The 16,990-nt window shown below is 37.1% G+C and overlaps 1 protein-coding gene across 1 annotated transcript in view; it reads right to left on the bottom strand.

Moving 5' to 3' along the window:
* Nucleotides 1–9,273: 9,273 nt before the first annotated feature.
* Nucleotides 9,274–16,990, bottom strand: part of LOC130238134 (uncharacterized) — a 9,421-nt gene continuing 1,704 nt past the window's right edge. Inside the window, exons 3-6 of the mRNA XM_056469039.1 lie at nucleotides 15,858–15,938; nucleotides 15,326–15,485; nucleotides 11,456–11,533; nucleotides 9,274–9,913 (exon numbers count right to left, since the gene is read on the bottom strand). Of these exons, the coding sequence (XP_056325014.1) occupies nucleotides 9,693–9,913; nucleotides 11,456–11,533; nucleotides 15,326–15,485; nucleotides 15,858–15,938 (540 nt within the window). The 3' untranslated portion in view covers nucleotides 9,274–9,692. The remainder of the gene's footprint in view (nucleotides 9,914–11,455; nucleotides 11,534–15,325; nucleotides 15,486–15,857; nucleotides 15,939–16,990) is intronic.

Below are 16,990 nucleotides of genomic sequence, written 5' to 3'. Positions count from 1 at the left end.
TATTCTGTTTCAGTAAGATACATCAACACGGGCTGCATCTGAAACTTCCCTACTTGGCTTGCATATGGTTTTTCCCGTACTATATATTATATAAAAACAGTATGACACATATGAGCACATTCGCCTCACAGCAAGAAGGTTGCTGGTTTGAGCCTCGGCTGGGCCAGTTGGCATTCCTGTGTGGAGTTCTCCTCTGGTGGGTTTCCTCCGTGTGCTACGGTTTCCCCCACAAGTCCAAAGACATGCGGTATAGTTGAATTGGGTAGGCTAAATTGTCCGTACTGTATGTGTGTGAATGAGTGTGCATGGATGTTTACCCTTGATGGGCTGCAGCTGGATAAGCATCCGCTGAATAATACATATGCTGAATAATTTGGGGGTCCATTCCACTGTGGCGCCCCTAGATTAATAAAAGCAATGAGTATGACAGCCAAGAAGTATGTCTGAACTCATACTATTGGAAAAACAGTGTGCGAGAAGAAGCTGGATGACCTACTACTCGAGATTCTGTAGTGTGCATCTAATAGACGCTACGCTAGTATCCCATGATGGAAAGTGAGAGAATTCATGACGGAGTTCTGTTCGGTGGCTTTGTTTACATTCTGCTCTTCAATATGGCCGACTGATGAACCATCATGAAAACACTAGATTGCGTCCCAAATGACACACTATACACTATGCACTTAAACATGATTAATTATTGTCAAGTTTTGGGCTGCATTAATCAGTAGGACCAGTAAAATCATTTAGAGCACCACAGACTGACAAAAGATTTAACAAATGAAGCAGAAGAAAGAAGAAAAAAAACTGTGAGGAGCAAAAGGTGTTTGTGGCCATGACCATGGTAAATTCAATTAAACAATTAATTAAATCAATTAATAAGTTGAATTCTTTTATCCTGGTTAAAGGATATGCAAATGAGTGTTTTAATGTTAGTTCATTCATTCATTTTCTTTTCAGCTTAGTCCCTTTATTAACCAGAGGCCGCCACAGCGGAATGAACCACCAACTATTCCAGCATATGTTTTATGCAGCCGATGCCCTTCCAGCCACAACCCAACACTGGGAAACACCCATACACACTCATTCACATACACAGTCATACACTACAGTCAATTTAGCTTATTCAATTCCCCTATAGCGCATGTGTTTGAACTGTGGGGGAAACCGGAGCACCTGGAGGAAACCCACGTCAACACGAGGAGAACATGCAAACTCTATGTATAAACGCCAATTGACCCAGCCGGGACTCAAACCAGCAACCTTCTTGCTGTGAGGCGATCGTGCTACCCACTGCACCACCATGACGCCCTGTTAATTAATTCATTCATTTTCTTTTCGGCTTAGTCCTTTTATTAATCTGGGGTTGCCACAGCGGAATGAACCGCCAACTTATCCAGCATATGTTTTATGCAGCGGATGCCCATCCTGCTGCAACCCATCACTGGGAAACATCCATACACACTCATTCACACACATACAATATGGACAAGTTTAGCCTACCCAATTCACCTGTACCACATGTTTTTGGAGTTGTGGGGGAAACCGGAGCACCCGGAGGAAACTCACGCGAACACGGGGAGAACATGCAAACTCCACACAGATATGCCAACTGACCGAGGATCGAACCAGTGACCTTCTTGCTGTGAGGCGACAGCGCTACCCACTGTGCCACTGCGTCACCCACACCCTGTTAATGTTAAATGTAAAAAAGCTGACTTAACTTAAAATAGTTATTCAACTTGCTGCAGAGCTTTTTTGAGTTGACTTAAGTCGAGTTAAGTGCAGTACTTGGGTTAAAAGTTCAGTCAACTCAAAAAAAAAAAAGCTCTGCATTGTGGGGACGACACTAAACTCATACACTAATGTTACACGGTAGAGACGGTGTGTCCCAAATACACATATATTTGTACCTCTTCAGATCATCCTCTAAAGCTGCGGATGATGATCAGGTTTATCATGTTCTCATGAGCAGATGTGCAGTTCGTTCATCCTCTAGTTCAGGTCTTCACGGAGCGTGGCTCGGACCCTTATTTAGCCTCCTTAAGGACAAACTGTGGTTTAATCTGCTCAAGTCCAGAACGAGAAACAGAACTGGGGCCAAACGGCCAAATATGGTCACAGGGATTGCCTGATTAGCTGGTCTGGGCTAATTTTACCATCTCCATGACTTGTGATGTGGTTCACCAGCCGCCTCCATCTGTTTATTATATAGAAATATGATCTGAAACACTCCTGTGTGTTTGATGGGAAAGAGTTTCTGATTGAGGAACACTGAACTTTCTCACACACACTTCAGTTTGCCTTATCTGTTAATAAATTAAGCATCCATTGGCTTTCTTAATTCACAAAGTGTATTATACTGTAATATAATCCATTAATGAATGCTACAGAATACTGTAGTATTAACTATAGTGAACTGTTTTTACTACAGTAAACTGGTGTATTTTAGTATAATATACCCTACAGTTGCAGAAAGAAAACATTTGTTTATGTTACTATTGTTCTTGTGTTGTCATAGCAACTGTAGAATCACCACAACATATGAATTAATATATTTGTTGTGTTGCCACAGCAACTGTAGAATCACAACTATGTATTACTATACTTGTGTGTTGCCACAGCAACTGTAGAATCACTACAAAAGACTAAATCGCTGAATTTGTTGTTACCATAGCAACTTTAGAATCACCAAAACAGATTAATTACTATAGTTGTTGAGTTGCTATAGCAACTATAAAATCAACACAACAGATTAATTTTTATAGTTGTTGTGTTACCATAGCAACTGTAGAATCACCACAACAGATTAATCACTATAGTTGTTGTGTTACCATAGCAACTGTATAATCACAGCAACAGATCAATTACTATGGTTGTTGTTTTGCTATAGCAACTATAAAATCAACACAACAGATTAATTTATATAGTTGTTGTGTTACCATAGCAACTGTAGAATTACCACAACAGATCAATTACTATAGTTGTTGTGTTACCATAGCAACTGTAGAATCACCACAACAGATTGATTACTATAGTTGTTGTGTTACCATAGCAACTGTAGAATATCCACAACACATTAATTACTATAGTTGTTGTGTTACCATAGCAACTGTAGAATCACCACAACAAATCAATTACTATTGTTGTTGTGTTACCATAGCAACTGTAGAATCACCACAGCAGATTAATTACTAAAGTTGTTGTGTTACCATAGCAACTGTAGAATCACCACAGCAGATTAATTACTAAAGTTGTTGTGTTACCATAGCAACTGTAGAATCACCACAACAGATTGATTACTATAGTTGTTGTGTTACCATAGCAACTGTAGAATATCCACAACACATTAATTACTATAGTTGTTGTGTTACCATAGCAACTGTAGAATCACCACAACAAATCAATTACTATTGTTGTTGTGTTACCATAGCAACTGTAGAATCACCACAGCAGATTAATTACTAAAGTTGTTGTGTTACCATAGCAACTGTAGAATCACCACAGCAGATTAATTACTAAAGTTGTTGTGTTACCATAGCAACTGTAGAATCACCACAACAGATTAATTACTATAGTTGTTGTTACCATAGCAACTGTAGAATCACCACAGCAGATTAATTACTAAAGTTGTTGTGTAACCATAGCAACTGTAGAATCACCACAACAGAATAATTCAAGTAATTTACTACAGTATGATTCAAAAACACTATAGTATTTACTATAAATTACTAGCGATTTTTCATGTGAGGGTTTATCAGTAAAACCTGTAAATATTTATATACAATATATATATATATATATATATATATATATATATATAACATAAAAAAGTATCTGTAGGTTTATGTTTTTTTCTGTAATTGTTTAAAAACAATCTACTGTTTCATTTACTGTAGGTTTAAGCATATATAAGACATATGTGCTAATGTATTATGGATATACATACAGTGGTCAGCATATATGAGTACACCTCATTTTAAAAATTAATATTTTTATCCATTTCTCAGTGAATATAGGCATGTAAAGAGATTTATTAATCAGATATATTTATTTAAATAATATTTTAGTCACTAAACATATTTAGAAATTGAAAGATAACACAATTAAATTCAAGCAAAATATTACAACTTTGTAAAATGCAATGCAAATATTAAAAAAAAGTACAACCTACAAAATTTCAGCTTTATTTTTAAATTTTTCTATAACATTAATTTGGGTGTACTAGTTTTTGGACCGTTATCATAAGTTATTTTGTTAGATGAGCTCCAGATTTGACTTTAGTACTGACTAATCTAATGTATATGCACAAATATAATATGGTATGGCTTCCTATTAAAAATATGAATGTAAAAGAGAGATTTATGACAGATGTACTTATATATGCTGAGCACTGTAAATGCATTTTTATAAGCTTAGATGTTAACATGTCAATAGTTTAATTTACTCTGCTTTTCTGAATTGATTTACAGTATACAGAAATGCTCTTTATTTATTTATGGACAACAAGCACACTATAAGTAACTGTAAATAATTACCAAAAAATGCAATACCTTAGTTAATTAAATTAAAGCAATTTAACTAATTACACCCAACACTAAGCAGATTTAGCAGTCATCATTTTGGGCTGTATCAGATCATTCTGAATGCAGATTTGAGTTGTTTAATGTTGTTGTTCTGCTCAGAGTAACACTGTGGAGAAATGATGCAGATTTCAGTGTGTTTGTGTGAGAAAAACAGCTGTACTCAACACACGGAGCTCCTCTTTCTCTCTGTAATAATCTCGCTCTGTGGCTTTGCTCATTTGCAATACGGGTTTTTCTGATTGTCTGTGCAGAAGAAAATATCATTATAACATTTATTCAGACAAAACTTACACAGAGACATCATGTCTGGATTATCATTCAAAAATCATCGTGAAAATCAGATGCCAAAAATAAGATTGCATCATCGTAATATGCATTAATCCAGATGTTATTAATAACTATAATTATTCAAATAAATAAAAATATAAGTGACCATGTACTGAATCTTATTCAGTCTTCAATCATCAGAAATGGTTAAATGACCAATGCTCAATTGGCTAACTTCTTACCAGAAAGGAGCTCTGCTTGTAATCACGGCAAACATTCACCTGCTGGCCATCTGCATTTGTTTTGGACATGCCCACAGCTGGCCACTTTTTGATCAGGTGCTTTTAATACATTCAATAAAGCCCTTAAAATCAATATAGACCCAGATCCATTTCTATATCCCTCCTTGGAGTATCCCTTAGACCTAATTTAACAGTCCATGACAGCAAGGTTGTTGCTTTTACTGCAATTTTATCCAGACGTGCCATACTTCTAAGTGGAAACACACTTCATACCCCACCTCCCACACATGACAAATGGAGGCAGACGTGAAAAGCTAAGACGCTCACTCTCCAGCTCTAGACTTACTCTAGACTAGATTCCTTCTATGAGACTTGGGATATCTTTCTTGGCAATATCAAAGGCTTGTCTATTACACCTCGCCACTGGCTTGCTTGGATATGGACTTGTGGAGCTGCGCATCAATGGATTTGCTCTTCAGTGTTTAAACTTTCAGCAGTGAAAATTAAACCACACTGAACTGAGCTAAACTGAAATCTGCACTTTAGACTTTACTAGGCTTTGACACAATCTACATTATAAAAGTGCTATATAAATAAACTGCAAATAAATGCATTGAATTGGTGCTGGCATCCTGTAAGATTTATTATTTTATTAGGGGTTTATTTTTATTACCATATTTAATTATTATTTTTGTCCTCATCTGTATTTATTCTCTGATGTTATGTACTTATGTATCTAATGTACTGATATTTACGTATTTAGTTATTTTTCTTGTTTTGTTAATTAATGAATAAGAGGTTAGAGGAGGGAGTTAAGCATAGACAATATATTACTGTATACCTCTCTCCATATTTAATTAGTTTTGTTGTACAAAAGACCAATAAAAAGATTTAAAGTGCACCTATGGTAAAAAATCTACTTTTCAAGCTGTTTGGACAGACATATGTTCATGTATGGTGTATAGACCGTCATATTGGGGTGATATAAACACACCCAGGGCTTTTATTTCAATTTAATAACATAAAAACGGTGGACCAATTGGAGCGGTTTTTAGATCGACTGCAACTTTTTGTAGGAGTGCGGTCCCCCCGCCCACCAATATTGATTGACAGGCGCGTCATCATATCCTCAGTTTGTTGATTCACGTCCGCCATTTTCAGTGTGAGTTGAAGCGATATCACTAAAGGAACACGCTAGCTCTATTTTTAGATGCAAGGCTCATTGAGCTCAACACAAGATCAATATTCTCCACATTATAGCTCTAATCCGAATTATTGGTTGTATCTTTAGGTAGGTTTGCAAACATGTGTACTTCTCATTGAGTCTACCTTATAGTTCAGTCGTTTGCATTTCTCGCCATCCCAGAAGCTCCCTGTGATCTTAACTAGCATGCGTTTTAGAGTTCTAAACATCGGTTTCTATCAGGGTACACTCAAGTCAACGGCTGTTTCTGCCGCGCCACAGAGAGTGTCTGGTGTGCCGTGTCGCGGCTTTGAGCGGCGCATCCCGTGCTTCAGTCAAAGGTAATTCAGTGTGCGTGGTTATTAGTCTCGGTGTACAAGCTCGGCACTTGAAACTAGCACACAGTTGGCTGTAAAACTGTACAAAGACACAAATGATTTTGTACTCTCTGCTTGGTCTGTGTCAGAGTCGTACATCTACGACTGAATGCTGATCCTCTCCTCCTCCTTTCAATCTGCCTGTCTGTGTTGCAAACACAGAGCGGGTGAGCTCATGGCCCCGCCCCCTTGTTACGTTGGCGGGAAGCCGAAACTAATTTACATGTGAAGCAACACACCCCTAAATCAGCGAGCTGTGGACACGCCCCCAACATGACACTTTTAACACATTATAATAAACAAATCTGAATTGTTTTAAACTGAACCTAAACTCACACTCAGAAGAGCCATAATATTAATATTAAATCATAAAAAAGAGGTCACCTATGTGCCTTTTAAATTAGAAATGGTTGAACGTGTAAGCCCCCAGCGTTTGAAGTGGCAAATTATGATGATTACAGCTGACAATTCATTAGTATTTTGGGCCCAAATTATACATGCATTCATTTTAATATCAAATGATTTTGATTTCAATATGACTGACAAGACTTTTTGGACAGAAAGAATTACACCAAATGATATTTCAGCGGCTCATAGTAAAAAATAAAAGATTATTTATTTATTTATTTATTTATTTATTATATTATTTATTAGTTATTTTTATTTGCTCCATTTTAATGTGCAGAACTCAAATAAAGCTGAATTGCGCTATTATTCTGATGCTTCAAAAGCTGTTTCTGTCAGTCATTAGTCAATATTATGATGCTTACTGTGTGCACATTTCCCCGAATCTGATCTCCACACTCTTTACTGCATGATCAGTGTGATTGACATGCGATCACTGTGCTCATTAGAGTGAGCTCATATTCGTGATTAATCTGAACGATGCTGAAATCACATCAGATCATCAAGAGTCCTGAAAGAGAGTCTCATCATTGACTTTAGAAATTTACAGAGATCAACACTCTTCTGTCGTGAAGCTGAAAGAGCTTCAGAGCGTCTTTTGGACAGGGATTAATAATCATGTGTGTGCAATAACAATACCTCAGTCGTTTCTGCATCAGCAATGAGAGTGGAAAATGTGCTCATATTCTGATTTAAAGTACATATAAAGTACAGCCACCGAATGAAAAAAAAACATTAAACTTGAGGAAAATTGCATATTTAGTTGATTATTCCTGGTAAAAAAGATCAATTATTGTCATAATCATTCATTCATTCATTTTCATTTCGGCTTAGTCGCTTTATTAATCCAGGGTCGCCACAGTGGAATGAACTGCCAACTTATCCAGCATTTGTTTTACGCAGCGGATGCCCTTCCAGCTGCAACCCATCTCTGGGAAACACCCATACACATTCATCCACACTCATACAGTATGGACAATTTAGCCTACCCAATTCACCTGTACCGCATGCCTTTGGACTTGTGGGGGAAACCGGAGCACCCGGAGGAAACCCACGCGAACGCAGGGAGAACATGCAAACTAAACACAGAAACGCCAACTGACCCTTAAATATTTACAACAGATACTTTTACACATTTTTAAGCATGTAATGGTACTTTTACTTCAGTATGATATTTCAGTACTCTGTCCATCACTGTATATCCAACACAATCTCACGGCAATTCGTAACTTTTTGTTTAGTGGCTAATTCGTACGATCTAATTTGTATAATTTAGTACGATTTGCTCATCCCCCAATGACGGTTGGGTTTAGGGGTGGGGTTAGGTGCCACGCCTCCTTTTTAAAATCGTACAATTTCGTACCACTGAACTCATGCAAATTTGTATGAATTAGCCACTAAACTGACAAAACGTAAAATACTTATGTTTTCTCGTGAGATTAGGCTGGTATATCCCACTACAAAAACCTTGTAATAAACTGCCAGCACATTTTCTGTTATTTCACAGACTTATTTCTCTAGATATTAGCTATTTCTTATCCATTTTATTATTTCAAACTACTCAAATGTCAATAAAAGTCACTGTGTTAAACTTAAACTTTGAATGTTAAACTGTAGAGTGGACATCCCATAATGCAATTCACCACCGCAAATAAATCCAAAACACTGGTGAATCGCTAAATTCATTCATAAATTTTCCCTCGGCTTAGTCCTGTTATTTATCAGAGGCTGCCACAGCGGAATGAACCGCCGATCACTAAATTCAGATTGTTTTCAGTGTATAGTAGCTTTGACTCCTTCAGCTGATCATTCTGATCATCTCCTAATGAAAGATCATAGCAGTGCTGTTGGAGTGTGTGTGTGTGTGTGTGTGTGTGTGTGTGTGTGTGTGAGCAGGTCTGAGTGATGATTGATCATCAGTGCTTTTCAATGTGAAAGCAGGTGGAGACGGAACCAATGCATTATCAGCTAATGAGAGACTCTCACCTGCGCCTCACACTCCAACACACACACACTCCAACACACACAGAGCCTCTGTTTATGAGTTACAGCTGCAGTATAGAGACTCACACACTCTTTACAGAGGAAACAAACATCCTGCGTGCGTGTGTGTGTGTGTGTGTGTATGTGTGTTTTGATACTGTGTAAAGGAGCTGAACTACACCTGTGGCTCTTGCCTCCCTCTCTCTCTCTCACACACACACACACACACACATTCTTGTATGACAGTGGTAGTGAGGACCGGGTAAATTAACCTATGAACTGAGGACCACCCTTTCTGACACAGCTACAAGTAGATGTTGACTGTATTTCAACACTAGGTGTCTCCAGGATTAGGGTTATCACCTCAGATTCTTTAAAAACACTAATAAAAGGAAAAAGTTTTTAACCTGCGGAGCGAGGACATTTTCTGTTGAGTTCATTCCTGATGGGGGCGCCATTGAGTTCATTCCAGGCGGAATTATATGAAGTATAATATTGATACATTATATGGATTATATGGTGTTTGTTAATGTTAATGTGGACAGCTCTCAGTCATTATTGAACTAAACACCAGCACCAGAATAAATACTCAAATAATCTTTACAAACACATTCAATTTTATTGATTCACTCAGCATTTTTCTGATAAATCACCAAGAAGCTGCCTGAGAAATGCCAAAGAGGGCCGCAATATAATGTGTTATGTCCGTCCACGTTCTCTCCCTGAGAGCGGTTTCTTCAGTAAGACACTTCATGCAGGCGGCTTTACCTGGAACTCTGCGTTGCGCAATGAAGCTACTCAGATGTTTACTGACCGCCCTTCTCTCCTTATCCCTCCACGGGCGTTTGGTTATCGTGGTGGTCTTCACAACTGACAAGACAAAATGGATGGTATAACCATAAAAACCAGACCAAAATGTAGCTTTCTTACATAGTTCTTGACTGTAAATGCAATTATATCCTTAAAAACCTTTTCCCCCGAAGATGTTACCCATGTATCAGAGCTAATCAATCAGTAAATTAAAAGAGTAATGACATTAGGAATCAAATCTGCTTTGACCTATAGGAATAAATCATGATCCAAGCGTTCAGTATTGTACAGCACACTGAATCATGATACAAGGCCACCACTATCGGCCAAATATCAAATTCCTGGACTGTTCCCTGACCTAGACATGTACAGGTATTACATTAACTGCGTAAAGGAGGAGAGCACACTAATGCACACTATCCCCACGTGGAGAAGCATGGCGAAAGAACGACGACTGACAATTTATCCAAAGATTGGAATTATTATTTTGGAAAAAGATGAGGGTCTTCTGGTGGAAGATTCACTCTGTGTGACACGAGGACAAAAACTGGCAGAGAAACACAGGAACACGTCTAACGCGCTCAGTTTCACGACCACCATTCAGTGCAGTTCAGGGAGATAAAGGTAAGTTTACTGCTCATCTCCATCTTTAACATTAATTAAAATCCACCAGTTGAAGGACAGGATGTTAAACAGTTTAAAACTAGCTTGTGTCAGCGTAGTTTAATGTGTCACATATAATAACAAACCAAATATAATAATTTTGAAAAGATGCAGTGTGAAAGAATAATTTAGACTGTAAGCTGATGATGGACGCTGTCTGCCACACAGTGCAAATGAACTTGCTGCTTATAAAAGTCCACCTGGTTAAATTAGCAGAGCGTCTGGCTTGTTCAGAAAACAGACAGTAAGTTAGTATGTGTCAGTAATGCTCATTTAAAGAAGATGTTATCTGTATATTTGCCTATTTTCAGAGTTCATTATTACTATTGCACTGCAAGAAAGCTGCAAATAAAGAGGGAATTTCAGCTCAGCATCATCATCGTTTCTCGCAGCAGGACTGTTGTAGAACAAAATAATTATATATTTCTGGAATGTATATACATTTGTAGAATATTTAATCAAAGGATTAATGTCTGGTCTGTTTGTGCCATGCAGCAGTGCTGGATCATCAGCCCACAGTCTCAGAGGATTCAGCCACAGTCTTCACCTGCATCCATTTATTTGTGCTCAGATGTTTGAGGTACTGTTTGTTATTTAAATAATTAAAGTTGTTTCTGTGAGGTAAACACTGATGTTGGTTAAGCTCTTTTAAAAACAGTTATTATGGATTTTGTTTTTTCAATTTTCTATTAAACTGAATATCATGATAATAATGTATACTGTGATAAAACCTGTCAATTAATAGCATCCTGGAAATGAGATACCGGACATGCCTACACTGACTACAAACTGAATTTGCATGGCCTATAATGGATGGATTCACCTATGTGAAGAAATATTTTAGCAAAAAAAAAAAGATATTTATTACAATAACTGCTATAATAATCATTAATTCATCAATTCTCACAATTGCTAGTTGCAAAGATTGAAGAAATGTACCGTTTGCTTTCCCCTTGGCCACTCTCTTCTTCTTGATCTGAGGTGAGGGTTTGGTCATGCTCACTTCGTGAGTTTGATCTGCAGCAGACAAACATCAGCGGTCAGAGAAAGCTCAAATACTCTACTGAAGCACTGATAATGACTAGGAGTCTTAAACAACAAGCTGACTTCTTGCAAACTTTCTGTAGAATCACTAAACATTTTGACTCCAACATCTGAGGCCTTGTGTACACCTGATAACAAGATGCATTTTGATTGGTCAAAGTACTAGTATATAACACCACGTACAGGTGTGAACACAGTATAAAATGTGTTATTTAAAAACGCATTTGGTCAGAACAAAAATCTAGAACACTGTGGTTTAAATGAAGACAAGTGCAAAGTAAGAATTACTTTCTTTACCAGCACTGTATTATGTATATTATACAAACGTACATAATTATGCAAACAGAATTTTAAACTCGGGCTGTGCGATTTGGGGAGAATATCTCATTGCGTTTTTTTTTTTTTTTTTTGGGCATATTGCGATTTCAATTTGATTTGCGGTTTAATTTTGTAGTCCAGCTTCAGCTCAATAATCTGTATCGTAGCTTCCTGAGTGTTAGGAAAAAAACGAAAATATATTAATGCTACTCAAATATATATTGACGCTACTCGAATATATTGACGCTACTCGAATATATTGACGCTACTCAAATATATATTGACGCTACTCGAATATATTGACGCTACTCGGAATATAATGACGCTACTCGGAATATATTGACGCTACTCAACATATACTGACGCTACTCGGAATATATTGACGCTACTCGGAATATATTGATGCTACTCAGAATATATTGACGCTACTCAACATATACTGACGCTACTCGGAATATATTGACGCTACTCAACATATAGACGCAACTCGAATATATTGACGCTACTCAGAATATATTGACGCTACTCAACATATATTGACGCTACTCAACATATATTGACGCTACTCAACATATATTGACGCTACTCAACATATATTGACGCTACTCAGAATATATTGACGCTACTCAGAATATATTGACGCTACTCAAAATATATTGACGCTACTCAACATATATTGACGCTACTCAACATATATTGACGCTACTCAACATATATTGACGCTACTCAACATATATTGACGCTACTCAACATATATTGACGCTACTCAACATATATTGACGCTACTCAGAATATATTGACGCTACTCAGAATATATTGACGCTACTCAAAATATATTGACGCTACTCAACATATATTGACGCTACTCAACATATATTGACGCTACTCAACATATATTGACGCTACTCAACATATATTGACATATATTGACGCTACTCAACATATATTGACGCTACTCAACATATATTGACATATATTGACGCTACTCAGAATATATTGACGCTACTCAGAATATATTGACGCTACTCAGAATATATTGACATATATTGATGCTACTCAGAATATACTGACGCTACTCAACATATATTGACGCTACTCAACATATATTGACGCTACTCAACATATATTGACGCTACTCAGAATATATTGACGCTACTCAGAATATATTGACGCTACTCAAATATATTGACGCTACTCAACATATATTGACGCTACTCAACATATATTGACGCTACTCAACATATATTAACATATATTGACGCTACTCAACATATATTGACATATATTGACGCTACTCAACATATATTGACGCTACTCAACATATATTGACATATATATTGACGCTACTCAGAATATATTGACGCTACTCAACATATATTGACGCTACTCAACATATATTGACATATATTGATGCTACTCAGAATATACTGACGCTACTCAGAATATACTGACGCTACTCAGAATATACTGACGCTACTCAGAATATACTGACGCTACTCGACATATATTGACGCTACTCAGAATATACTGACGCTACTCAGAATATATTGACGCTACTCAGAATATATTGACGCTACTCAGAATATATTGACGCTACTCAGAATATACCGACGCTACTCAACATATACTGACGCTACTCAACATATACTGACGCTACTCAACATATATTGACGCTACTCAACATATATTGACGCTACTCAACATATTTTGACGCTACTCAACATATTTTGACGCTACTCAACATATTTTGACGCTACTCAACATATTTTGATGCTACTCGACATATATTGACACTACTCGACATATATTGACGCTACTCAACATATATTGACATATATTGACACTACTCAGAATATATTGACGCTACTCAACATATATTGACATATATTGATGCTACTCAGAATATACTGACGCTACTCAGAATATACTGACGCTACTCAACATATACTGACGCTACTCAACATATATTGACGCTACTCAACATATATTGACGCTACTCGAAATATATTGATGCTACTCAAATATCACGATATTCAACGTACAGCTGTGGTACTACAAAATGGCTAAAATATGTGCGAGACGGAAGAGTATATCTCCTGTCCAGCATTTGGATGAGGTTTTTAAATCCCTCTTTGGTCACTGCATTAAAAGGCACCGTGTCTTTATGCGTTATGGCGTTAGTTATCTCCTGGGTAGGGTTGCAGCAGCTGTTCGTAAGTTAAAGTTTTCTTAAACTGAAAGGTAATGTCCACACTAATGTCCTTAGTAACTAATAGCAAGTTTGTAACTAAATTTGTTCTTACTTCGGTTGCAGCACATGATCTTAAAGCAAACCGTAGTTTTGTATCTATATATAACTGTCCTATGAAAATGAAATGATAAGTTAATGTCATCTCTTCTCTGACGTTATACATGAGGCGAGGCTGTTGTAAATATTTAGTTGGAACGTACTGTTAGTTCAGTTGTAGTATTTCCTCGTACTTGGCAACAATTCTGCGACAGCTCTTACACATTACCTGTTTTGTTCAGTGTCCTATTTTTCTTTGATATTAATTCGTCTATTAATGCTTCTGAAGTGGCAGATGCCATCATCCCACTCGTCCACGCTTTCTTGTTTGTTTGGTTGTGTGTGTGTCTTCCGCATAGTCTGGTTGGGCAGTACGAAAGTGTACTCACTCAATTGGCTAGTAAGACTGTCGTGCACAGACGGCAGTCACGCATTTGCTCTGGGTGGGGGAAATTAAATATGAATTCGATAATCGCAGCCTCTTGCGATTTAGCAAATCGCAACGTTTCAAATTGCGATTCAATTTCGATTAATCGCACAGCCCTATTTTAAACTGTATAAAGATTAACATTAGTATCAAAATCTTTAACCTATATTTTATTTTACCCATGCTTCTGTCCTAGAATTGCCTTAACACTCACTTGTACTCGATGTACGAAATCTGCTGGAATTCTTCTCCAGTTTCTAGAACAATACGGACCCCTGCTATTCAGGCAGCCATCTTTGAGTAGCGTTTGAGAAAGCCAATAGAAAGCAACGGTAAGCAAGAAGAGTTTGCTATTATTAGTAATTATTATTGGTATAGAACTTTGCTATTATTAACATGACTGACTATAACATTGAAAACTTCCCTAAGCTTATTTGCCACATTTGTTTTGTAATATGTAATTCTCTTCTTTATCAAAACACTTGCTCTGCTCTCATGGAGTGAGATTTTTTTATGCAGGAAAGTAAAAAGAACAATAATAATATTGTTTGATATCTTTGTTGTTTGTAATAAATATCTGTCTTACAGATGATGACGACATCATAAGATTTCTTAAGCTTACTGCTTTGGACCCACACCTTCAGCACAAATTTGAAGCGGCAACAGGGTCTGGATCTCCTTATCATGCCTAAAAAAAGCTAATCGTGCCTAGATAAGAGAAACACTGGCTCACCTTCAACCTCTGAAGCCTGGTCGTCACTGCAGTGGTCTGATGATATCTGAGGGGAGAAGTCATACACCGCTCTCCTCTTCCTCTTGATCTGAGGTGAGGGCTGTTTGGGCGGACTCACTCCATCAGTGCAACAGACCAACATCAGCACCTGTAAGGGATCCTCAAGTAGAGAGAGACTTTACTGTCATGAACACTGCTTCAGGGAGATGTTGTGACAGTAAACATGTTTAGTAATGTTTCATCTATTATTTTTCATTAATGGAAACAGAAATAGTTAAATTAGTTTAGAGGCTTTTCATCTTTAAACGCACTGCCCATAATGAATGTGAGAATAATTAGGTGTGTGTGTGCACTGCTGAAGTGAAAGCATCTCTGTAAAATCTTGAGTTGTACTGTTGATTAAATTCATGTTGTCAGAGTCATTACTGCTTGCTGAGTGAAAAAGAAACTGTGTGCCCATCTCAGATCTACCACAATACAAACATCAGCACAAACCATTAACTAAGATGAGTGTGTCAAATTCAGATCATACCTTCATCTGACTCTCCTTTTCTCTCTGCTCTTCCTCCTCCTCTTTGTCTCTGTGAGGCCGAGGTGGATGGAGGACTTTCACCTGTAAAAGATTTCTTTAAATTGGAGTTTCTTAAAAAGATGATTTTGAAACCAAAATTTGAGACCATGAGTCTGAAACCAAGCAAATCTTTGAGATGGCTGAACTCAGTCAATACTAAAGAGATCAAGGTTATACATTCACAGATTATTCTGTACATTGTGTAGAACGATTATTACAATTAGACTAGAATGATTGATTAAACCAGAAACAGTGAATCACAGAAAAATGACTTTAGGCATCTTTTCACAGAGTGTCATGAATAAATACAGACATAAAATATCAAAATAAATAATTCTCACAATAAATAAGTGTCATTACGCAACATCTATTTCTTCATTTTTGTAATTTATGCATTTCTACATTTATGTATGCATTTCTGTGCCCATATGTAAATGAGCTGGGCGGTCCCATAACCGCTCTCTGCACAGGATTGGTTAAACAGGATGATTATGACTGTACTACTGTAGATACTCTTCTGATCATTTTTGTAGTACCACTGCTAATAACTAGCATTTACTAGCAAAGAAAACAGTGTAATTGTTTAAACTACCTTCTGTTTGACTTGGATAGTGTAATAGATGATTTAGGTCAGTCAGTGTTGATATGGATATGCATGTGCTCAGAAAGTGAAACGAACATGGGGCATCCACCGCACTACTGGGGCATGGGCAGGTGTAAGATTCTGACGGTGTGATAACCTTGGATGAAAATATCACCGTATTGTGATTATTGCTCTAAAATATGTTCTGTTGAAACATCTGGGTAAAAAACAACTACTGTTCCCCCTCTGAACACGGTATATTTTATTTTAACATTTAAAATATTTTGACACAGTAAACATGTCAGGCTGAATAATTAAAATAACTTGTTGACTTCTGCTGTCTTCGTTAGTTTCAGAAACACAGATTTATTTACAGTTTGAAAAGGCATCTGTGGATATCTTTCTCTTCTTTGGATATAGAGTAAAGCCACTGGATGTTGGTTTATAAGGGATTTGTTTTTCAGATGTTTCCTGAATTGTGGGCTGACCAGTAGCTTTTGATGTGGAGGCT

The sequence above is a fragment of the Danio aesculapii genome, chromosome 12 (assembly GCF_903798145.1).
Source record: "Danio aesculapii chromosome 12, fDanAes4.1, whole genome shotgun sequence".
NCBI lineage: Eukaryota > Metazoa > Chordata > Actinopteri > Cypriniformes > Danionidae > Danio > Danio aesculapii.
Note: the sequence above shows the minus strand (reverse complement) of the source record. Positions and strands in the feature narration are given on the sequence as shown.